The 23,433-nt window shown below is 42.4% G+C and overlaps 2 protein-coding genes across 2 annotated transcripts; both read left to right on the top strand.

The window, feature by feature from the left end:
- The first annotated feature begins 14,725 nt into the window (after nucleotides 1–14,725).
- LOC137866461 (CD5 antigen-like) lies at nucleotides 14,726–17,222 on the top strand. The gene is made up of 5 exons (XM_068702391.1): nucleotides 14,726–14,791; nucleotides 15,853–15,885; nucleotides 16,252–16,536; nucleotides 17,090–17,179; nucleotides 17,212–17,222. Exons 1-5 carry the CDS (start codon nucleotides 14,752–14,754, stop codon nucleotides 17,220–17,222), a joined length of 459 nt encoding a protein of 152 aa, XP_068558492.1. The 5' UTR covers nucleotides 14,726–14,751.
- A 107-nt stretch (nucleotides 17,223–17,329) lies between these two features.
- Nucleotides 17,330–22,556, top strand: LOC137866481 (scavenger receptor cysteine-rich type 1 protein M130-like). Its single transcript, XM_068702425.1, has 7 exons — nucleotides 17,330–17,404; nucleotides 17,498–17,779; nucleotides 18,902–19,222; nucleotides 19,316–19,597; nucleotides 20,003–20,332; nucleotides 21,544–21,626; nucleotides 21,727–22,556. Exons 2-7 carry the CDS (start codon nucleotides 17,548–17,550, stop codon nucleotides 21,850–21,852), a joined length of 1,374 nt encoding a protein of 457 aa, XP_068558526.1. The 5' UTR covers nucleotides 17,330–17,404; nucleotides 17,498–17,547; the 3' UTR covers nucleotides 21,853–22,556.
- Nucleotides 22,557–23,433: the final 877 nt, after the last annotated feature.

Raw genomic sequence — 23,433 nt, 5'->3', positions numbered from 1 at the left:
ACATTCCAGCCTCCGGAAAAAAATGTCAATGAAATCAATAGTTATACTTAATTATACGTTGAATAGTTTGTAAGCGTTATTGCAATAGTACACACCCGAGTGCAGGTTGAATGAGCTCAAACTCAATAAGTGTTTCCAGCGAGGGAAGAAAAGGATTCTGGGCCCTTTTGCCAAGAATCGTGGGCGTTCTTTTATTATTAAATTATTGGTTTTGTCAATTCCTGGGCGAGCCTCAAGGTTAGCGATAGCGGTGAGTGGGTCGATCCGAAAATAACGATACTACAGATGCCTGTGTCTCGTTTTGAAGATTGATTCTAGCGTCAATCGGATCAATACTAACAAATGGATCTGTTTCCCTCTTCCACGCCCATTTATATTTCATCAAAGAGTGCAAAGGTTCTGTTGTACTGTTTGCTTCTCGCTGCTGTTGTGATGTGCCTGACTAATACTACTCCGACCGCCGTGATGTGTGTGTGTGTGGGGCTAGGGGGGGGGGGGGGGGGCTCATGTGATCTCGACTGCAGCTCACAGATACAGAAATGTCTGACGCAAGCACTAAAAGGTAATCAACAAACTGCATTCGCTCATTTGCCATCACTGAAAACGACCACCTGCATGATTGGTTGAATAACCCAATGGTGACAGTGAGAAAGGAGGATGGGGGTGGGGGGGGGTGGGAGTGAAGGAGAGAGGGAGGTGAGGGGAGGCTGACAAAAGAGTGGGGGAGACGCTGGAGCGGTTTGAGACAAGGCGTAAAATAAAAAAATAAAAAAAAAGAAGAGTCAGCAGACCAGAGGAGCAGTAAACGAGGGAGTAATAAAGCCGTGCAGGTGGGGGCCGGTGATCTATAATGAATGAAGCTGAGAGGGGGAGGAGTCAAGCCATCTGGGCTTTGATTGGTCTGTAATGGAGAGACGACCAATCGGAGGATCACCGACTGACCCTGTGGAGAGGCAGGGAGCACGGAAGGTTCAGCTCGATGTTTAATGACGTCCCCTTACCGGGTAATACAAAGCAGGAAGATGAAAGAGAAGGTATTAATATTCAGCTTTTCACCAAAACCAGTCAATACCAATATGTGTTTTTGTGGTCCAAATGTACAGCGGTGAACATAACAATGCAGTCCAGCACTGTATACAGTCTCAAACCCTAACCTAACCCTAACCCTGAAAAGACAATCTTTAGTGCTTGTTAGAGGCATGTTATAAAGTAATGAACTTTATTTGCAATCTTCTATATCAATCAGTAAACTAGAAGCTGATTTATAAACATACCTTTTTATATAATAAATAACATATTTGGAATGATATCTTGTTTATTCATCCTGCAGATATTTGATGACACAAAGCTTTGATTCCCTCAAACAGGTGTGCAACCGTTTGGTTGGATCACAAACAAACAAAAACTCTCTGATCCTCAATGAAGTAAATGAAGACGTCTGTTGACTATAACAGTCATGGAGAACTGAATTTGTGAAGCTAAGACGGTCCTCGTTTGTAAGACTATTGTGGACTGACGGACCTGTCTGAATGAAATCAAAGATTTTCTGAGTCAAACTCGTAGACTGTATTTAAGAAGAGGACGTAGCCTCTGTGACGTCACACATTGGTTTGTGGAAAGTTTTGAAGCCTCGAGTTTGGCATCTTACGTTTTTTGGAACCAGAAGTGACCATATTTGGAAGAGAAGGTGGAGCTGGAGTGGAGGGAGATACTGTAGCGTACGCTACGTTAGCCGCTGTTGCTAGCTAGCTTGGTTAGCAAGGTGCATCCAAGATTCACGTCTGTTTGACTCTAAAATGGACCGTAATGTACTAAATGAACATCATGCTGTATAGAAGAAGACTTGAAACTAGAGATTGAGACCATAAACTCATGTTTACAATGTTTACCGAGTCATTTTCTCATAGACTTCTATACAACCAGAGGAGTCGCCCCTGCTGGACACTAGAGAGAATGCACGTTTACAGCGACTTAGCTTCAGTAGCTCCCTTGGTAAAACAGCTGTTTACAAGATCAAGAATGAACCACCATGCTAATTTTTTTTTTAACTATCTTGAAGGAACACAACATTTCTCAGCAATGTTGAGGATGATTTCATGTTTTGCCGTATTTAGTCAGAAAGTTCGAAATTTTCTTGGCTTGTGTTTCCACCGGTGGCCCATATCCAAAACTAACGACAGTTCCCCACCCCTTCTGTCTTGTCGGCTGACAGATGGAAAATGTGATCAGAGTAAATCACACCCCGCGCATAAAAAAAAAAACCCAAACTATATTCAGCTGTGACTCCCTGGAAACCGACTCCGTGCGTCGTTAGAAAAGAAACTCTGGGATGACAGAACGACGTGCAAACTTTTCTTTATATTTTGCTTCACTGTGGGCCGGGCTGATATCATCTTGTGCCCTTGTCAAATCAATTACATGCTAATGAGGCTTAATAGCATCAGTCAAAACACAATGATGGTGGCCCCGTTGGAACAAAAGGATTACAAACACATTTCCTGAAAAATCAGCACGTTCAGGGGGGGGGGATTTCCAATCCAACAAATAGAGTTGCTAAAACACTGTGACCAGCACTGACCGATTCCATATAGAGAGACAGTGTCGTGATCAAAGGCTGCGCCCTGCGGCCCCGGTTGTATTACAACCTAAAGCAGGCGGTGCTTAGCTTTAACTGCCCCGTCAGCACCGACTCCTCTCCCGACAACAGAATATCCTCGCTCTGTTGCATTTGTCTGCACTATCACCTGCTGCTGTTTTAAAAAAAAAAAAAAAGGTGCCTCGTCACCCAAACAACCTTCTAATGCACAGGTACTGACCGTCACAATGAAACAGGTGAAGAGGATCGTTCAGCGAAGATGGACGTAGAAGATCGGTGATAAGACGGCGGCAAGGTCCGACTCCAGTGTTACAGATTTCTTATTTGCATAACTGCTGTCCAAAATGAAATCCCAACCATATTAGAATGTAATATATGTATGATCAGTGGACATTCTCTGGCATGTGGTTGTGCAAATTGTTCCTTGAAGGAATGGTAAAGTAGCAGCTGTTGTTATTGAAGTAAACTCTCCTCTTGCATATTTTAGTCCACTAACTACAACTTGCATATGTTTTACATCACCGCTACGGTATTTTTAGAGCAATCGCCTACATTTCAGGTGATCCGTTTCAATTCATTTCAACATGCCAAATGCATTATGACATGCAATCTAACCAGGCAATGTACAATACGCTGCTAAATTCTAAAGTTTACTTTAACATAGGATCAGATTGCTATGTCTGGTGTGAGTTTGGCTCATAGAGACAAACGCACACCGAACAATCACCTGACTCTGCGGTTCCCCTCCCGCTTTAGCCTCTTTTAGGCTTGTTTTGGTTTCATTGGCCATTATTTTTTTTATTTTTTTTTTAGTTCAGACTCATCGCTCTCTTCAACCACTTTCAAGGCAGACATTTCTCTCAGGATTCATGGACGCCAAAACAAAGCAAATACTGAATTTACATTCTCAAGTGACCCGAAATACACCGCAAAATGCACGCTGACGTGTAAAATAAGCTTCTGTTTGCCAACATGGCCGCCGTATCAACTTCAGAAGGTAGTAATATGTCAATGTTGTGTTGTCTCGTGAGGGCGGTGTACAAGTAGTGACTTAAATCCAGGTTTAGAGCCAGCATGTGCAAAGACACTGCACAGTATTATGCACCAAATTGGCACAAATCTTTTTACAACTTCTACATTTCCTTCTTTTCCGAGGTTTGATTAGCTTTTAGTAGCTGAATGACTATCAAATCTTGAATGTCAGAGTATCCCTGAAAGCACCACGAAGAAAACTTTTTTTTTTCTCTTTTTTTAAATGGTCCATGCCCCCGCAAATGAATTACTACACAAAAATAATCAGAGTGTGACCTGGGGGGGGGGGGGGGGGGCAAAAAAAACCACCGCATGGCACTGCAGTGGTTCAGTTTCAAACTTCTATACTTTATTATGACAAAAATAAAAAAAAATCTAGAAGTAGAATTATTCTCATGAATGAAGCAAAGACTCACAGAGCCATCCTGGAATAAACGGTGTGAGAGAGAGAGAGAGAGAGAGAGAGAGAGAGAGAGAGAGAGAGAGAGAGAGAGAGAGTAAAGCGACCATGGAGTCTTTTAATGGAGCCCACTCCTTTTCTTTCTGCAGTCAGTCAACAGCGCTCCTGTTTGCCCGTTATAAATCACCATAATGAGGCATAAATCAGCATTAATTAGCATATGGGTTACAGGCACACAGTAAGAACTCATAATTGCACATGACATATATTCTCCATTATCGACTCGCGCAGAGTAGCGGCAATTACGGCGCCACCTCTCAATCTGCCTCACTTCGCCCGGGCTCATCGTTATTGGCGATCGGTGTACCGTGTGACTTCGACAAATCCGCCAGGCGGAACGAGGCCGGCCCGCCGCTTTGTAACGCAAGAAGAGGCGTCCCGCAAAACACGCCGACGACTCTGATGAGGTAGAGGGCAGGAAAGTGATGACAGAGAGAAACAAGTGATAAATGGCTCAGTTGGGGGGGGAGTCAACACCAGGCAGCGTTTAGCATCACTAACTGCACAGACAATGCTGCACGCGGTACAGATTGGACTGCATTTCAATACTTCAACCAGCCGCGTGCTCCTCTCTCCGTCCCTTTCATCACCTCCTCCTCCCTCTTTCTTCTCCCTCCTTATCTCCTCGCGCTGTCCCACAGAGAGCTCAGTTTCCGAGCGTCGCCGGTCAACGAGGACGCGCTTCTGTCGTTCTGCTGGACGGCAAAACACACAACCGGTAGACGGCAGAGGCCCATGCGGCGATCCGTCTGCTGAAGCGACTCCAAATGTCCTCTCTCTCTGTCGGTCTGCCAATCGGCATAATCGAGCCTCCAAACGGGGCGCACCGTCCCCCCGCTGCCGGGGCTTTATCTCAAAAGACAGCATGTATGGATAGACCAGCGCGGGGGGGGGGGGGGGGGTAGAAATAGAGTGGATATATGTCAGCCCAAGGGCCCGGTGTGTCCAGCTGAGGGCCCCTCATTCATCTGGGATTGGCGGTCGGCTCCCGTCATCTGTTTACTTCAGACTAAACAATTAGCTGGCGCATGTCTTCTCCTTGCTGTGTACGCACTGCGCGTTTCTCTGACAGCAGCTCCTGCTGCGACATTCACTTTTGTTATCGCACATAAATTCACCTACAGGACTTACTGTCAAAAAAAAAATGATGATGATGAATGGTTGTTTGGTTCAAACAAATGTATTTACTACACCTTAAAAGAGGAAGGAATGTATAAAAAACTGCTCTTGTGCACATAATATGTGGGTATATCTGGAGTGCCAGCCTGTGAAATAAAACAACCCAGGCAGAGGCCAGAGATCAACAAGCCAATCAGATTTGGCTTCCTTTCCTTTGTCACATGCAGGTTCATTAGAATATATTTAGTAGAAACCCAAAAATGCAGGCATGAACCTGGAAATAACCATGATATGTGCCCCTTTAAATAATTGCATAAAAATACAGAATTTAATGTTTCATGAGATTAAACTTATTCCTTTACTTTCCCAGAAAAAAAAGAGATTTTCATCTGCAGTCAAAAACTTTCAGAACTGATAACCAGCATCCTAAGCTGCACATTACATAAAAACCAAATAATGGAGCTCCATTGGTTTCCATAGAGAGAGAGGCAGGCATAATAATCACAGCTTCCTATGCATATTTTAGCATTAAAATCATGCCTGGGGCCGTACGAAATCTGCTTCTTTTTCATGTTGATCTTCCTCTTACGCGCCGACGAGTCAAAAGGAAAACAAAAGAGCAAGAGTGACGCTGCCGTTTCAGTGGCTCCACTATGGAGATGTTAAAGAAATGGTGATGGTGCCCGTTACAGTAATGTATGATGTCAGACGTATCAGTGTTGGAATTTGACAGTTATGACAGCTGCTCAAATGAGCCGTTTACGCACGATTAAAGCAACAAAACAACAACAACAAAAATCCTCTGATCTCTAAACATACGTTTGGGCTGATGACTCAAACTGAAACAAGATATTGCGAACACAGCAGTTCCAATGTCAAACAGCGGTTTCGGGGTGTTTTTGCAACTGTTTTGCTCTCTTTCAGGCAGCTCTGTGTGTTCCTGACTATTTCTAATAAAGGTGACTGCGCTCGCTTGCACCAGTATTGCGTGTCATTGTTATTCAGCTCTTGCTTCTTCTTGCTCGGAGGCATCATCTTTTTAACTGGAAAGATATTCAATCCTGCAAGTCAATGTGACCCCCCCCCCCCCACACACACACACACACACACACACCCCATTGGTGCACAAACTGTGTCCTGTGATTCTTTCGCCTCACATATGCACATCAAGTCCGCTGCCATGCGTTCCCACATTGTGCCGACACACGGAGACAGCCTACTGGTGGAGTCCACCAGGATCTTTATTTAAATAATGGGCCGAGCTGAGCAGAAGTGGTGCCCATATGGTCCCCCCCCCCCCCCCTCACCAGCTCTTCCTCCTCTAATGATCTCGTCGGAGAATAAATATCAGGGCTCAGATGCTCCCGGGGGGTGTGGGGGGGGGGGGGGGAGCAGAGACAGAGCTGTGTGCACTCTATTTTGTCAGGGAGGGATTTACTCCAGCGTGGAGCAAATACAGGTTCAATAGACACCTTCAGGAAAGCGGCTGAAAACCACTTTAGCCAAAGCCGGACAAAAAGGCCACTCACTTCCCCAGACATTTGTCCAAAAGCCTGCAGCAAATACACTCGTCGATTGTGGTTTTTGGGAGGTAGTTGAAATGGCTGTACTTCCCTCTCACTCTCACTCACACACACACACACACACACACACACACACACACACACACACACACACACACACACACGATACTTCATCCCACATCTTCAGAATTTGTCTCTTTTCTTAAAGAGATGTTCCCTCTTCATGAGCCTTTTGTCAACTTGTCAGCTCCCCTTATACATAACCTTTGAAACTTCCCGAGACAGAGTCAGATGACTCGTATATGTGAAGATCTAAGTGTGTCGAGAATTAAATTTATGCGACTGACACGGCTGGTTGCGAGGGCTTTTATGAAAGGAAACTTGATGTATATTATGACTCTGTGCCTGGAGTATTAAATGTCATGTTGATAGCATTATAATACTCTCCCTGGATGAATGAATGTCACATTTATTTGAGAACCTCAGAGGAAATACATAGAATTCTCTCTTTACATTGCTGTTAATCAGTTTCGGGGGGAAAATAACAATGTTGGCGCAAATATTTGACAGCTGAATGAGATGCGTCAGCGTCAGGGTATCTCTTTAATACCTCAAATTGATGGACTCTTTTCTGAAGGTTGAGAGCTGATCTCCACATGGATGTCATTCAAATTAGTGTGGAAGCATGTAGCCAAACGTTTGGTCATCTCAGCCGCTTAATAACTAACAGAAATATGAGCTAAACATGGAAAGTGTACAATTGATGAATGGTACAGGATGTCCATGAAACGACTCACTACTAAATCACAAGGATAGAGCACATTCTCACTCCACACTGGTCCAAAAACCGACGCCTGATGAGTAGCCCTACACCTCAAACTATGACGCTTCCCTTTTGAATGTGTCAGTTTCCTGTCTCTTTTCTAAATAAACTTCCAAAGAAGGTTTACTTAGTTGTTAGGTTTAAGAAAACTACTCGCTTAGGGTTAGGATGGGTTTAGCTTAAAGTACGTACGTTTGTTACTAAAACTGTATTTATTTAGTAAAGCGCGTAAGTTACGTAAAAAACTAGTCAACGTTGACTTGGCTTCACACGCGCCACGGACAGCGGTCTCCTGGGTGAAAGTCCTGTGTTTGTTTCACCCATCCAACCATCTGTAAACTAAAGCCTATCTGGGTCAACATAAATGAAACCATAAAAGCTATTGTGGGATATGTTATTCCGATCAGCTGTGCTGTGACATACCGTGGGAACATTTACCAGGAAGAGACAGGTACCTGGCAAAGATTTAGCTTGTAACCAGGAGAAGAGCTCTAACAGGAATATGGCTACTGACAATAGCTCAATAATGTTCAGGAAATATACACAATCAAAACGTTTTCCGGTGTTTGGTGTTAAGATGAATTCTTTCAACAGAAATTGGGAAAAGTGGATAATTTTCATGGAACGAGACGCCTAAAAAAAATAACTTAAATGTTGAAATATGAACTAACGGGAAGTTAGAATGTCTATATATATAAACAACTCTCTGTTCTATGTTATGATATTTGTGCTGGTGAAATGCAAATGTTGTTCTGCCACAACAAACTCAAAGCTCCATATGCCGTCTGGGTGGTGCTGAGCTTTAGTATTTCCTCAAAGTGAAAAACTACTCAAAGAAATATTTTGTGAGAATGTTTGGCATGCATGATGAATGAAATTGAACGAGAGATAAAATCAGGGTCAAGACTGTGAAAGTGTTTATCAGATGGCAGCGGATCTGCTTCGAGCAGACTCAAAAACACGGCACTTCATCAAGCAGAAGGGATGATTACCTCAGTATTAATCACACAGAAATCTCTGTGCACAAATCTCACAGGATTAGTCATCATTTTAAACCAACCATAACCACCTAAATATAGATGATTGTTAATAGGGGAGAGTGAGAGCTAAGAGAATCAAAAGGGAGTTGGACAGAGAGGGATAAGAAGGAGAGACGAGGCTCGAGGGGAGCTGAGAGGGAAAAAACAAACGCCGCTGCCTGAGAATAGAGGTCTGTCAGAAAAAGAAAAAAAAAACAGAAGAAAGGAAGCAGCAGATGAGTAAGAGGGTAGGTGGCAAGGGACGGGGGTTTGGGGAAGTAAAGGGAGAGGAGGGGGAGGTAAAAGGCAAAGAGATAGTGAGAGAAGGGAATCCACAATTTGAGTCCATTGGGACCAGCATTACTCTTTGTAGTCCTGTCCTGAATCAGCCACAGTGTGTGTGTGTGTGTGTGTGTGTGTGTGTGTGTGTGTGTGTGTGTGTGTGTGTGTGTGTGTGTGAGTGTTGTGGCATCACAAGGGGCCAGCTGGTAGATGGGTGCTACATTCCCTCTAATGATTAGCAGACACGTCACAAAATGTCCGCCGATGCACCAACTACAGCTCCCAGAAGGCCTCACCACTCACCCAGCTGTGGGTGTTTAAGCCACCTGATTGAGGCAGGACTTAAGAGCTGCAGGAGGAGCTTCAGAGAACTAACCTGGACTGGAGAACGGCGTAAAGTAAGGCACCGAACCAGACTGAGGAGGATTGAAAGGAAGAAGACCCGGTAGCCGGTGAAACCGAGGACACACTAAGTTTTAATACTGTTCAGTTGAAGGAACCATTATCTCCTCTTGGACACTTTGTTTGTTTTGGACTTTTTGAGTTTGATAAAGAGAATTACCTGAGTTTCCCAGTAAAAGAAGAATAAAATGTGACCTTTTTCTGGGAACCTTTTGATTTTTGCCTGTTTTTGTTACTAATAATAATAATAATAATAATAATAATAATAATAATAATAATTAATAATACATTTTATGTATATAGTGCTTTAAAAGGCACTCAAAGACACTTTAGATGGTAAACAAAACAATAAAAGCATTTATAACAACAAAATCATAACTAATTACCTTGCACCACCCCACCCTAGCCTGCCGTATTGACTTATCATGACATGACTGTGTGTGTGTGTGTGTGTTCTCTGATTTAAAGATGCAACAGAAATATTCTAATAAAGCACATAATCTCTAAAGCAGAGTCCTACCTGAGCTCCACGGCAACAGCAGCAGCATCAACGGGTGATCCATGACGTCCAGGTAGACCGTCTGTGTGCTGTCCTCGGTGTATATCTGCGTACAGGAAGAGGTGGAGCTTTACTGATGGGTTATCTGTCTTTAGTTTTACAGAGAAGAGTCTCTGGCCAAATCCCAATGTCTTCCCCCCCCCAAAGCCCTGAACCCTCAAGGACTTAATTGACGTCACCTGGTAACTGGTTGAGTGTGAGAGGCTGCAGGGGCTCTAAATGATATAAATATGAATGGGACAGCACTTTACTGCACCACACCACGCTGCCATGGAAATGACAAAAAAATAAGATGTATAATTGTGTGTATTTATTTTATACTTTGTACTCCCTGATTTGAACGTCTTCAGGCTCTTTGATGAGGTCACTTCTCTATTTACTTGTTTTTGTCAAAACATCTTCGATGACAAAATCAAATATTTGATGAACAATTAACTAAATATCCTCTGATTTCAACTTTATTTTTTTGTTCCATCTTTAACCCTTAATTTTCCTAAATATACTAAGACAGGCTGAACACACGTGAGCCGTCCTCTTTGTTTACTTTTTTTTTTTTTTTTAACGTCACATTGCTATGACTTGTGGGTAATTCCCTTAGACTAAGTCAGCATACCATGCTGACTTACGGAAAGGGTTCATAAAGGGCTCAAAATGTCTGCGAGAGAACCCTCAAACACTTGAGGATTTGACAGTGGGACACCCCTAAACCCTCACGGGCTTCGCGGGAGCGCGCCTCAAAGTCCGTGAGTCCGTAAGGGGGGGGACATTGGGATTTGGCCTCTGTTACATGATCAGGTTCTTCTGTCCACCATGTTTCCAGTTTGACCAGTGGATCGGACAGTTTTTCCCACTGGTGTCTTGGTTCTCACTTTGGTCTGACACAAATCTGTTTAGTTATTGTCCTGTACAGCATGTGGAGTCATGGAAGTAGTATAGAACCATATAAATCTATAGAAATATAGGAAAAAGTTAGATTATCTTTATAGTTGTTTTAAAACTTTTGTGGTTGTTTGAGTCTCTTTGTGGTCATATTAAAACTTTTGTGTTTGTTTGAGTCTCTTTATAGTAGGTTTACAATTCTTCGTAGTCGTTTCACGTCTTAGTTTTTCAACGTCTCTCTGTGGTTCAAACCACACACTATAAATATATTCAACATGCATGGATCCTACTCATCCTCTCTTTCTGCACCATGGTGAGACATACACACATACTATGTTCGACTTTAGACACACATAAAACGTATACTTACATCAAACTCTGTCCGGCCAGTGCGCTTAGTTTATACTTGTGTTACTCTTAATGATTTTAGCTACATTCTTAAGGCTGAAAAACACTCTGATTTGCTTCACCTGGGTGGAGTCCTGCACTCAGACACAATCAGAATTGGCAGAAATAAAGGCTCTGCTTACCTTTTGAATTTAGTGGCCACTGATGGTCTGAGATGCAGACTGATCCTCTCGCTCTACACACACACACACACACACACACACACACCTAGGTATTCAGGAGAAATGAAGCTCTAGCGTAAGTTCAGACAGGAAGACTATACTCATGCATGCATAAGCCCATAGCTTATTAACCATACATCTGCCGTCAGTCCTCATGCATGCACACATTATTTCCTTGTTATTGTCTGGGGCTGTCAATCATCATATCAGCTGTCTAAGATCAGCTGGTCTCTAGCCAATAGCACAACGACACAAGGACATCATTAGCCTCTGTCATCTTGCCGCTGTCTGTCTTTAAATATGACCGTCTCTCTACCTTCAGTAGTTCATGCTGTCGTTGCGCAACCCTCCACCTCCCCATCTCCGCCCAATCTTCGCAGATTCATCAGCCTCATCAACTCAGCAACCTCATCAGCCACCATCACCACCAGTGTCTGGACTCCACGAGGGGATTTATATTGTTGCCGCTCAGGGCGATCACAACTCGATCACAAATCTCCTCGTCGAGTTCAAGCGCCAAAGAATTTCTGTGCAACTCATTAACGCATCATCTGTCATAATAAATGTTAACTACTAATCATTCACTTGTCTCTCCTGATTGAACTACTATAGTGTGTGTGTGTATATATATATTGCGACGTCTTCGGGCAGTAGTAGCCACACTGTCAAAATTTCCTGCGGAATTTTCTAGTTGTTTTATGTAATTCTTCAAGAAAAAAAATGCCGAAAATGATTTAGTTCAAGGTTCTCAAATATGCGAATGCTTTTCCTTGTTTTACATATGAGCTGTTTAACTTCCTAACACGAGCTCTAAGCACATTTTTATACATCATTAAAACTACTGAATTGTTTTAGTCAATACAAAAACAGTCTTTCATTTCGTTATGATTTGAATTGTGTTTTTATGAAGAAAAAAACCCTATAAATTACTATAACAAAGTAAAAGTATAACAGTTAGAATTTTTGATGATTTATTGACTTCAGAGTGTTGAAATTATTTTTGGGACGATGACTAAAAATAATGGACCTAGGGCTGGGTGTCTAACCAAAATACCCCAAAAAGCAAAAAAAAAAAAAGTAAATCATTTCTTTTAGAGTTTTTAAAGTGTTTTTTTTTGTAATATGCATAACAAGCATATCATTTAGTTATCGCTACTGATAATTTAACAAACATAAAAATATGACGTAGATAGGTTTGCAGTTTTCAAGGTGTACATTTCAGATTGCATCTATTACACACATGAAATTATCTCACGTAGCAGAAGTTCTTCAAAATCTCTTGGCTGGCTCGCCAAAATGTTGTGGAAAAGAAGTTCAGACCGGGCCAGTTGATGAAGTCTAAACTACTGTTCCCCCAACTGTATTCTTATTCTATACTTAATACCCATTGGTGTCCTGATGATCTTTGAAGAACGCACTGGAATCAGACAGAATTTGAAACAATAGTTTATTCAAGCAAAGAACACAACCCGAGTCATTCTCTGGAAAATGTCTTTTATAGTGTGGCTGACACCGGATTTGCCCTTTTAAGCTCTTCCTCTGTTTTCCTTTAAAATCACAGGTGCGTTTCTTTTCCTTTTCCTGAATCCAGGAGGATTCATGAGGACAGGCGACCAGTCACACAGGTTTATAGGATCAATATTGAGTTTATTGTTTGAGTTCTGGAGAGAGAGTTATGAAGAGTTAGGAACATATAAGTCTATACTTCTTTTAGGAAATATATTTATTTCTGCAAATCACACAGCAGTACAGTGCAGTGCAAGAAATGAATAAAAAGTCTCAAATTGAACTTAATAAAATTCATATTTTCAGTGGCAAACAGAAGTCTTAGAGAACTGAGAGTTGGAGCAGAGCTGCAGTTTGTTTCAGATTTGTGGAGCAAAAAAACTAAATACTGCTTCTTCAGGTTTAGATTGAACTTTGGGGTCAGAAAGTGGACCTGAACCAGATCCTCAAAGTGATCCATCGGTTATGTTTTATAGACTCAATGATTGATTACTTTAAAAACATTACTGATGGATTCATCAACTATTAATAGTATGCTTAGTTGCAGCTGTAATGTCTCCTCTGAATGACTCTGCTGATGTTGAAACATGTACCGGAAATAATAAGATGACACTGACAGCATTAATCTGATAGGAACATCTCAGCCTGTCCTGGTTGTCATGGAGACAGTCGTACAATCTGCAATCAGTCAGCAGCTTCTTGTGAAATTAAAGATTATCAATTCCACAGAAACACAGTTCAGAAAGGTTTGCCAAAATTCACAGAGTGTAAATACCATCTTAAATGGGCCGATTTAGCAAAGGCAGTGAGAAAGAGACTCCAAACAACCATGAAATTTTAAAAAAGACCCCAGAGAGACATAATGCAACCACAGAGAGACTCCAAACAGCCACAAAAGCTTTAAAACAACCACAACGAGCCGTAAAGCAACCACTAAGAAACTTAAAACTACTACAAATATACGTGAACCAAATTGAAAAAGACTAAAACGACCACAAATGTTTAAAACGTCTACAGAGACTCAATTCAACCACGAAAAAACAGAGATGTAAAACAACCACAATGAGATGTAAAATGACTACAAAGAAAGTAAACCTACAATAAAGAGACTTAAACAACAAAAGTGTTTAGAGACTCAAAACATCACAAGTTTTAAAATGACTACAAAGAGACTCAAAACAACTACACAAGTTTTAAAATGACTACAAAGAGACTCAAAACATCACAAGTTTTAAAATGACTACAAAGAGACTCAAAACAACCACAAAAGTTTTAAAACGACTCCAAAGAGACGTAAAACCACCACAAACAGATGTGAAACAACCACAAAAGAAACGTAAACCTACTATAAAGAGACTCAAACAAACACAAAAGTTTTAGAATGACCACAAAGAGACTCAAAACAACAACACAAGTTTTAAATTACTACTAAAGAGACGTGAAACAACTATGAAGAATTGTAAACCTACTATAAAGAGACTCAAACAAACACAAAAATTTTAATATGACCACAAAGAGACTCAAAACAACACCAAAAGTTAAAAGAAAACCACAAACAGATGTAAAACGACCACATAGAGATGCGAACCAACTACAAAGAGACTCAAACAACCACAAAAGTTTTAAAACAACTATAAAGATAATCTAACTTTTTCCTATATTTCTATAGATTTATATTGTTCTATACTACTTCCATGACTCCACATGCTGTACAGGACAATAACTAAACAGATTTGTGTCAGACCAAAGTGAGAACCAAGACACCAGTGGGAAAAACTGTCCGATCCACTGGTCAAACTGGAAACATGGTGGACAGAAGAACCTGATCATGTAACAGAGACTCTTCTCTGTAAAACTAAAGACAGATAACCCATCAGTAAAGCTCCACCTCTTCCTGTACGCAGATATACACCGAGGACAGCACACAGACATACAAACGGGCAGAGAGACAGACGGGCAGAGAGACAGTCTACCTGGACGTCATGGATCACCTGTTGATGCTGCTGCTGTTGTGGAGCTCAGGTAGGACTCTGCTTTAGAGATGATGTGCTTTATTACAATATTTCTGTTGTATCATTAAATCAGAACACACACACACACACACACACACACACACACACACACACACACACACACACACACACACACACAAAACCAGTAAAGGTTATTGCAATCAAATAAAGAAAAGTAAAAAAAAAAATACATATATTATTCTTGAGGGCAACTCTGGATAAGTGGGGAGCAGGGCCGTCCTTCAATCAGATCGGCAGTTCAATCCCCGGCCAATCGAATGTCGATGTGTCCTTGAGCAAGACACTTAACCCCAAAATTGCTCCCGTAGCTGTGCCTACGGTGTAGAAATGTGATACCTGAATTGTAAGTTGCTTTGGATAAAAGCGTCTGCTAAATGACTGTAATGTAATATTCCTAAGGAAAAATAATGAATTAAAGTAATTAGTTATTGACTGCATGAACTCTACCAGCCTCCATGTTAAAAATAAAAACACAAAAGTTTCCTCTTAGTTTATAAAACGTGATGATGTGTCCTAAACTTTGTCAAAACTTACACATTGAAGTTAAAATCCCCCGAATTTTCATCAAATCATTAGTCATTGATTATATTTGTGGTCAATTAATATTTCTGCAATCAATGTATATTCAGTAATAATCTCTGTGTGAAGTGTTTTATATGGTTGGTGGCGGAGTTCGCCATAGATTCAGACTCATGACTAATAGACAGGAAACGATGCAGCATGTGATCAGTGAGGCTGTTTGTGATCTGATATCAGCCTCACTGTTTCCTGTTCACTCTCCTACAGACGTATCAGAGCAGCATTTAGTTACTGCTCATGCTAACTCAACATTTCCTGCTGCTGCTGCTTCACATTAAAACACCTCAACAAGACAATCACAATGGGGGCTTTTATTGTGAAGAACTCACAGGAAACAGAGTACTGAGAGACGATCATGACTCGCTGCCTCTGATTGGCTGAAACCTTTTAGGGTTTTCCAGTCGTTAGCCTAGGGCCTTTCTCTGTTTTTTACATTTACTCAAAACAACAAATATGTGTCTATTTCTCCAGGACTCCAGGCTGAAGGAAATCTCACATCAACAGGTAAATAGAGAAAGAAAAGAGAAATAAAGATTCAATGAAGCAGAATCAGCAGTCAAGTTTTAGTTTGATATTACATTAATTAAATTAATTTCTTTACTGAAGGCTGCACGGTGGTGTAGTGGCTAGCACTGTCAATTGGAGACTCAAAATCGAGTCTCCAATTGACTCGAAATGTGAGCGTGAATGTTGTCTGTCTCTATACCTCACATCAACACATCAACAGATAAACTGGTGACCTGTCTAGGGTGTACCCTGCCCAAGCTGTCAGCTGGGATAGGCTCCAGCGCCCCGTGACCCTGAATGTGATAAGCGGTTTGGATAATGGAATGGAATTTCTTTACTGACGACTCTCTTGTTTCTGTTCAGAACATGTCAGGTTGGTGGGACGAAACAGTCGCTGTGCAGGAATGCTGCAGGTGAAACTTCAAAGATCCTGGAGACTAGTATCTGGCCCTTTCTGGAGACTGAAGGAAGCAGAAGTTGCCTGTAGAGATCTGGACTGTGGCTCTGCTGTTTCTATCAGAGAGAGAAGGATATCCTCACTGAGATCTGTGTGGTTGATCAGATTTGAGTGTCTTCAGTCTGGATATACACTGAGAGACTGTTTAATACCATCGCACTCTATCTTGATCGTGAGCCTCACCTGCTCAGGTAAGCCCATCAGTGACATCATCTATGACATCATCTATGACAGTAATGTACGAAGGTGGACACACACATGCACCAGCTAGAATGGCAGCAGACTTGTCTGATGAGCTGCTGCCTCAGTAAATCAGGTGCTGAATGCACCAAGATATCTTTATTATGAAACCTCCATGTCTGCTGCTCCAGGAGTCCTCTAAGCCAACCACCAACCTGCCTGAAAGGACTCCTCCTTCAGCTTCACAGCTTTCTTATTCACTGGTTTCCACCAGCAGGTTCTTTGGTTTCCACCATAACAGGCACCAATGACCTACTGGACACAACTTTGAGCAGCTCAGCTCAGCCGGGAGCTCGTCGGTATCTCCACAAGGTCCTTCACCCTGGACACTCCTTAAGGAGAGAGTCCAGCTCCCATCTCTTTTAGATTTTAGGGATCATTTTATGAACAGATTTATATTCTGGGTCAAAGATCTTCTAAGAAAAATAAGACAGAATGTTATTTAGTGTCTGGTGTCTTTTATCTCTCCTTCTCTCTCTCTTTCATCATCTATCATCTCTCCAGACTCTGTCAGGCTGGTGAATGGGACTAGTCTGTGCTCAGGCAGACTGGAGGTGAAGTGTAACCAGTCTAACCAGTGGTGGTCCTCGGTGTGTGAAGATGACTTTGACCAGGAGGATGCCGAGGTGGTCTGTAGTGAGCTTGGCTGTGGGGCTCCTTCAGTCCTCCAGGGGGCGCTCTATGGCGAAGTGGAGGCTCCAATGTGGACCAAAGAGTTCCAGTGTGGAGGCAATGAGTCTGCTCTCCTGGACTGTAGAAGCTCAGGCTCAATTAGAAACACCTGCTCGCCTGGCAAAGCTGTTGGACTCACTTGCTCAGGTAGAAGAGGAGCTGTAGCTTTGATCTGGTTCATTTCTGTTCTACTGAAACTCACTTTGTTCTTTTACTGACGACTCTCTTGTTTTTGTTCAGAACTTGTCAGGTTGGTGGGAGGAGACAGTCGCTGTGCTGGAACACTGGAGATGAACCTGGGAAACTGGAGACCAGTAGATGACTCTGCCTGGGGCCTGAAGGAAGCAGCTGTTGTCTGTAGAGATCTGGACTGTGGCTCTGCTGTTTCTATCAGACGGAGAAAAAAGTCCTCAGTGAGATATGTGTGGGAGATCAACTCTAAATGTGTTCGGTCTGGATCTGCTCTGAGAGACTGTTCAAGATCAGGTTCCTCTTCCTCCATCCTGAATCTCATCTGCTCAGGTAAGCCCATCAGTGACATCATCTACTGTATGTGCCAATCTAATTCATATGTTTTGGTCCAGTCCCTCCCTAACTACATCCTGGGAATCTGTCTATAAAACACTCTCTGAGGTGGCTCTATCCCTTAATGAGCCTTCACCTGTCGCTTTATTCGGTGTACCATTAGATTCCCCATTGTCTGCTTTCAAACGTGACTTGTTTGCATGTTTAACTCTACTGGCTCAGCACCTGGTGTTGCTGAAGTGGAGACGTGTTTCTTCATCAAGTTCAAGGCACATCTTCTGAGGTGTGGATACTTGTGTTCCATCAGTAAGTCCCATAACTCTTCATTCATGCCAGGTGTTTCTCTTGATTTGATCTCAATGTAAATCTGCAGTGAGAGAGTCTCTTGCTCAGCAGCAAAGCTGTCCAGGTGGAACACTGATACTATTTTTCCCTCAGTAAATCACTTCTGATGTTCTCATGTTGCTCCTCATAGATGTCAAGCTGCACAATGTCTTTGCCCTGATGTTTCACTTTTGTCTGCATGTGAGGAAAGTTCACAGCATTAAAGCCTACTTGACAGCAGTTGTATCTTTTAAACGTGTTTCCTTCACTGATCCTGGTGATGACATGTTCATCATAATCCTGCAGCTCTAAATCAGCTTTGTTGAACAGTAAAGGGAGATCTGTCAAAAACACTGAATCCAAAAGCCACTGGTAGTCCTCTAGCTGTGCATCTTCTGCATGTAATGAAATATTCAGGAAGTCTCACTAAATCTCAACAACAATGTTCCTCTGCTCAGCCATCTTACATCCGTGTGCAGCAGTAGGTCTCTGTGTTCAAAGCCCTTCTCCTCCAAGTGAGTCCAGAAGACCATTCTCTGTAGAGTCCTGGTCCCAACATGATGAACCCAGTAGCACTAATCCGTCTCTTAGCTTCTGTGCATTGTTTTGAAATGCAGCTCCAAAGTGTCCTACTTTGGTAAGACCACGCTCACATTGCAGACAGCTGGTTATTGATTATATTGACGTATTGTATTATTTAATTGTGTTTCTGAATTATTGTTTCCTGACATCTTTTTATTTAGTGTCTGGTGTCTTTTATCTCTCTCTCTCTTTCATCTTCTATCATCTCTCCAGACACCAGACCTGTCAGGCTGGTGAATGGGACTAGTCTGTGCTCAGGCAGACTGGAGGTGAAGTCTAACCAGTCTAACCAGTGGTGGTCCTCGGTGTGTGAAGATGACTTTGACCAGCAGGATGCAGAGGTGGTCTGTAGGGAGCTTGGCTGTGGGGCTCCTTCAGTCCTCCAGGGGGCGCTCTATGGAGAAGTGGAGGCTCCAATGTGGACCAAAGAGTTCCAGTGTGGAGGCAATGAGTCTGCTCTCCTGGACTGTAGAAGCTCAGGCTCAATTAGAAACACCTGCTCGCCTGGCAAAGCTGTTGGACTCACCTGCTCAGGTAGAAGAGGAGCTGTAGCTTTGATCTGGTTCATTTCTGTTCTACTGAAACTCACTTTGTTCTTTTACTGACGACTCTCTTGTTTTTGTTCAGAACTTGTCAGGTTGGTGGGAGGAGACAGTCGCTGTGCAGGAACACTGGAGATGAACCTGGGAAACTGGAGACCAGTAGATGACTCTGCCTGGGGCCTGAAGGAAGCAGCTGTTGTCTGTAGAGATCTGGACTGTGGCTCTGCTGTTTCTATCAGACGGAAAAAGGAGTCCTCAAGGAGATCTGTGTGGAGGATCAAATCTAACTGTGTTCGGTCTGGATCTGCTCTGAGAGACTGTTCAAGATCAGGTTTCTCTTCCTCCATCCTGGATCTCATCTGCTCCGGTAAGCCCATCAGTGACATCATCTATGCACTTCCAAAGCGATTTACTTATTGTAAGATGCTTTGGGTAAAAGCGTCTGCTAAATGACTGTAATGTAATGTAATGTAATCTATGACATCATCTCTGACAGCAATGTTTCCAGTATGTTCCTTCCTCTGTCACAGTGACAGTCAGTGGGTTTCCATTGGACTGAACTGTAAAGTTATCCAGGACAACGGCATCCTGAAATGTAGAGAGGTGGGCTTGTTTCTAGAAGCTTCAAACCCTTCATAGACTGCTGAGCTCCACCTGGCAGGACACACCTGCCTGTCTGTCTGTCAGACCTGTGACATCACGTCCTTATTCAGGGTCCATCTTGTTCAACGGAGGGCGAACGTGAACTTTCATCATCTCTCTGTGTTTACAGACCTGCTGCTTCAGCCAATCATCTCTGTGTCCTCCTCAATGTACGGGGTCTCCAAGGCCCAGCAGCAGGGGGCTCGGGCGCTCAGGCGCTCCACCTTCACCATCTGCTGCTCCATCCAGCCACAGTACCCAGGAGGCTCCTTCCAGCTCACCTTCACCTCCTCCAACTCAGCACACAACTACACCCAGCCAGCTGTCAATCACTCTGCCCACTTCCTGTTTCCTGCTGCAGAGCCCGCCCACCAAGGAAGCTACAGCTGTGTTTATCACCTCTATGTTTTTAATCATACCTTCTCCTCTGAGAGCCGTCTGCTCTCTCTCACTGTCTTAGGTAAGCTGACTGTTTACATGCAGGTTTGGGGAAGATGATTGGTCCAAACTGACTGAAGATGATCAGCTGACCACAGAGTCCATGCATGTTGTTTCTGGAATGACACTGTGACTCCTGTCATTGTGTTACACATGTCATGTAGTAACCAAACCTAAACAAAGTCTATAAAAGGCAACAGCTAACAATATACTGTAGGACAGAGCAGGTTTGGTTACCAGGATAACTCTGGTTCTCTGAGAACTGAAGCACCTTCTGACGTGACCAATCACAAAAGCTCCACTGCCACCACATCAGTCATAACACCCCTTAGCCCCCAACTCGCCATTTTCAAGTGTAGTTCCTCCACCTATCAGAAGCAAGAAGGGCGGTGTGCTCCGATACCTCACTTAGAGAACCAGGGTTATCCTGGAAACCAAACGTTGAGACAGTCACTAATGATAGCGATTACGCTTTCAATTGACTCTTCACTAAGTCCCGCCCCTCTAAAGCTGACTGGCCAATCACAGCGTAGCACGGTCCAGCTCTGACCAGGAGCTCTGGTGATGAAAACCGGATGCAGGTGATGACATCATTGTAACATGAAACCAAGACTAACCAGATTCTCTCTAGTGGCCATCATTCATTCTTGATCTTGTAAACAGCTGATTTACCTTTGGGTCTGAAAACTGAAGCTAAGTAGCTGTAAACTTGCATTATCTCTACTGTCCACCAGGGGGCGACTCCTCTGGTTGTATAGTCTATGAGACTTGATTTATTACCTCAGTAAATATTGTAAACATGAGTTTATGGTCTCAATCTGTAGTTTCAAGTCTCCTTCAATACCACATGGTGTTCATTTAGTACATTATGGTCCATTTAGAGTCAAATAGACCATAAAGCAGAGTATGATTTAGGGCGGAGCTACACAGTGATTGACAGGTCTCTACCAGAGACAGTATACGGCGTCTCTACGTCACTCCTCCTCAGTCCAAATATGGTCACTTCCTGTTCACTGGGTGCAAAAAAAACAAGATGGCGACGGCCACAGTCCACAAACCAATGAGTGACGTCACGGCGACTATGTCCACTTCTTATATAACGTCTGTGGGTCAAACAGTGAATATGAAGTAAACAAGAGTAATAAGTGTCAGTGATTGTAGGTTTCAGGGTCAATGGGAGCTGTTGGACTCATGATGTCGTGTGATGTGATGACTGTCCATGTGTTTGTTCAGATCCAACACCTCTGATCATCAAAGCGATCGTCCTGCCGCTGACTCTGCTGGTGGTGACCGTTGCCCTTTACTTCTACTGTAAGGTACTGACACACGTCTGTTGTTTAGACCAGCGACTGAAATGAAGCTCTCGCTCTGTGTTTAGTTAACTGAAGACAGGACTGTGCTGTCATGTCTCTCCAGGCCAACAGGGGGCAGATGCCGTGCAGACAGAAGAACACTGAGCTGGATCATTATAACCTGGGTGTTCCTGAAGTAGAAGAAGAAGAAGAAGAAGAAGAAGAAGAAGGAGCTCAGGGAGCAGAGTAGCTCCTCCAAGGAGCTCATCTCACATCCAGATGGATTTCTAACACACAACCACCATCAGCTCCCTTTTATACGCATGTTCCATTGAAACAAGAAGGCTGGAATATTATATCACATTATTATAGCCTTATAGTCTTTCTTACCTTCAACAATGTGTTGGTCTCTCTATACGTTCTGACTTCCTGTCTGTGGCTGTCAGCTCCAAGCCCATCGGTTCCTGCTGAAGACGTGAATCTTTAAAAACACCTCACAGATATTAACGTTTCATTTGAAAACTAGACTTGAGAGCAGGTTTACCAGAGTCCAAGCAGCCGGTGTCTAAACCAAAGACAGGAACAATGTTAATATTATAATAAACATGAAACATTGACATATATCCTCTACGTTCTGTATAAGGATACTCAATGTTGAGAATCTGTTGGTGTTTTTCCTTTAAAAAATATAATGAACTTCATGACTTCACTTATTGTAATGAGCAAGATTTTGTCAGCAGGACAACATTTAGCTAAAAGATAATCATAATAATACAGGAACAACGTCCCGCTATGATCAGCCCCTAAAAACTCATTTATTTGTGATTCAGAAATTTTACTATTTTGCTCATTGTTGTACTAATGTTGTTGTACTATTTTTTTATAATTAAGGATTTTGCTTGGATAATTTTGCTTTTTTTTTTATAATTAGAGGGATTTACTTAAATCATATGCATTTTGGTTGATTTTGGAATTAAGGATTTTGCTTATTATTGTACTAATAAAGGAATTTACAATTATTTTAAAGTGAAGGATTTTGCTTGTTTCATACGAATTTAGCAATAATGTTTTCTTCGTAAATTGACTTCATTTTGTAATTAAGGAATTTCAAAAAAATATAAAGGATTTTGCTTAAATCATGAGTGTTTCACTCGATTTTGTAATTAACAAAATTACCTTTTTTTTTGCGCTAAAGGGATTTTGATAATAGGAACAACATCCCGCTGTGAACAGCCCCTAAAACCTAATTCATTTGTGTTTCAGAAATTTTACTATTTCGCTCATAGTTGTACTTCATGATTTTACTTATTTTTTTTTTAGAAATAACGCTTTTCTTATTTCATAAGAATGCTATTATAATTAAGGATTACACACACAGGTGTGTGTGTGTGTGTGTGTGTGTGTGTGTGTGTGTGTGTGTGTGTGTGTGTGTGTGTGTCTCCCTGACTTGTTGAACTCCAGACAACCTCAGCTTCCTGTCAAATCAACATAGCTTTGTTCTTGCTCCTCACACTGTGTTTCACCTCATCTTTGCACGCTGTTATCAGGAGAGCGGTCTGGCGTGGCCGTGTTTGTCGGGGCGAATTAAAAATGGGGGAGAGAATAATGTTGTGTTTACATCGCAGTTTAAATGCTTTTTATCTAACCCTGGCTAATTCAAATACTTAAAAGATAACATTAGAGCTCAGGTGCTGTGATTGGCTGCCACTTGAAAATGATTTAAAGCCTTCTAAGTAGCCGACGGTTCACTCCCACAAGACAATTCATAAAGTCGCTCCCTTATCCAGAGAACTCACTGTATTACAGGTAGAGGCAGCAATTGCCACAATAT

This window comes from Cebidichthys violaceus, unplaced genomic scaffold (assembly GCF_023349555.1).
Source record: "Cebidichthys violaceus isolate CVI_PGR_0920_01 unplaced genomic scaffold, fCebVio1.0.p SCAF_84, whole genome shotgun sequence".
In the NCBI taxonomy this organism is placed as follows: domain Eukaryota; kingdom Metazoa; phylum Chordata; class Actinopteri; order Perciformes; family Stichaeidae; genus Cebidichthys; species Cebidichthys violaceus.
Note: the sequence above shows the minus strand (reverse complement) of the source record. Positions and strands in the feature narration are given on the sequence as shown.

Coding starts and splice junctions, on each gene's coding strand:
- LOC137866461 (XM_068702391.1), top strand. CDS start 14,752: ATGGATCACCTGTTGATGCTGCTGCTGTTGTGGAGCTCAG. Junction 14,792..15,852: donor GCTGCTGTTGTGGAGCTCAG/GTAGGACTCTGC, acceptor CTATTTCTCCAG/GACTCCAGGCTGAAGGAAAT. Junction 15,886..16,251: donor AGGAAATCTCACATCAACAG/GTAAATAGAGAA, acceptor GTTTCTGTTCAG/AACATGTCAGGTTGGTGGGA.
- LOC137866481 (XM_068702425.1), top strand. CDS start 17,548: ATGAACCTGGGAAACTGGAGACCAGTAGATGACTCTGCCTGGGGCCTG. Junction 17,780..18,901: donor CCTGAATCTCATCTGCTCAG/GTAAGCCCATCA, acceptor TCATCTCTCCAG/ACACCAGACCTGTCAGGCTG. Junction 19,223..19,315: donor TGTTGGACTCACCTGCTCAG/GTAGAAGAGGAG, acceptor GTTTTTGTTCAG/AACTTGTCAGGTTGGTGGGA.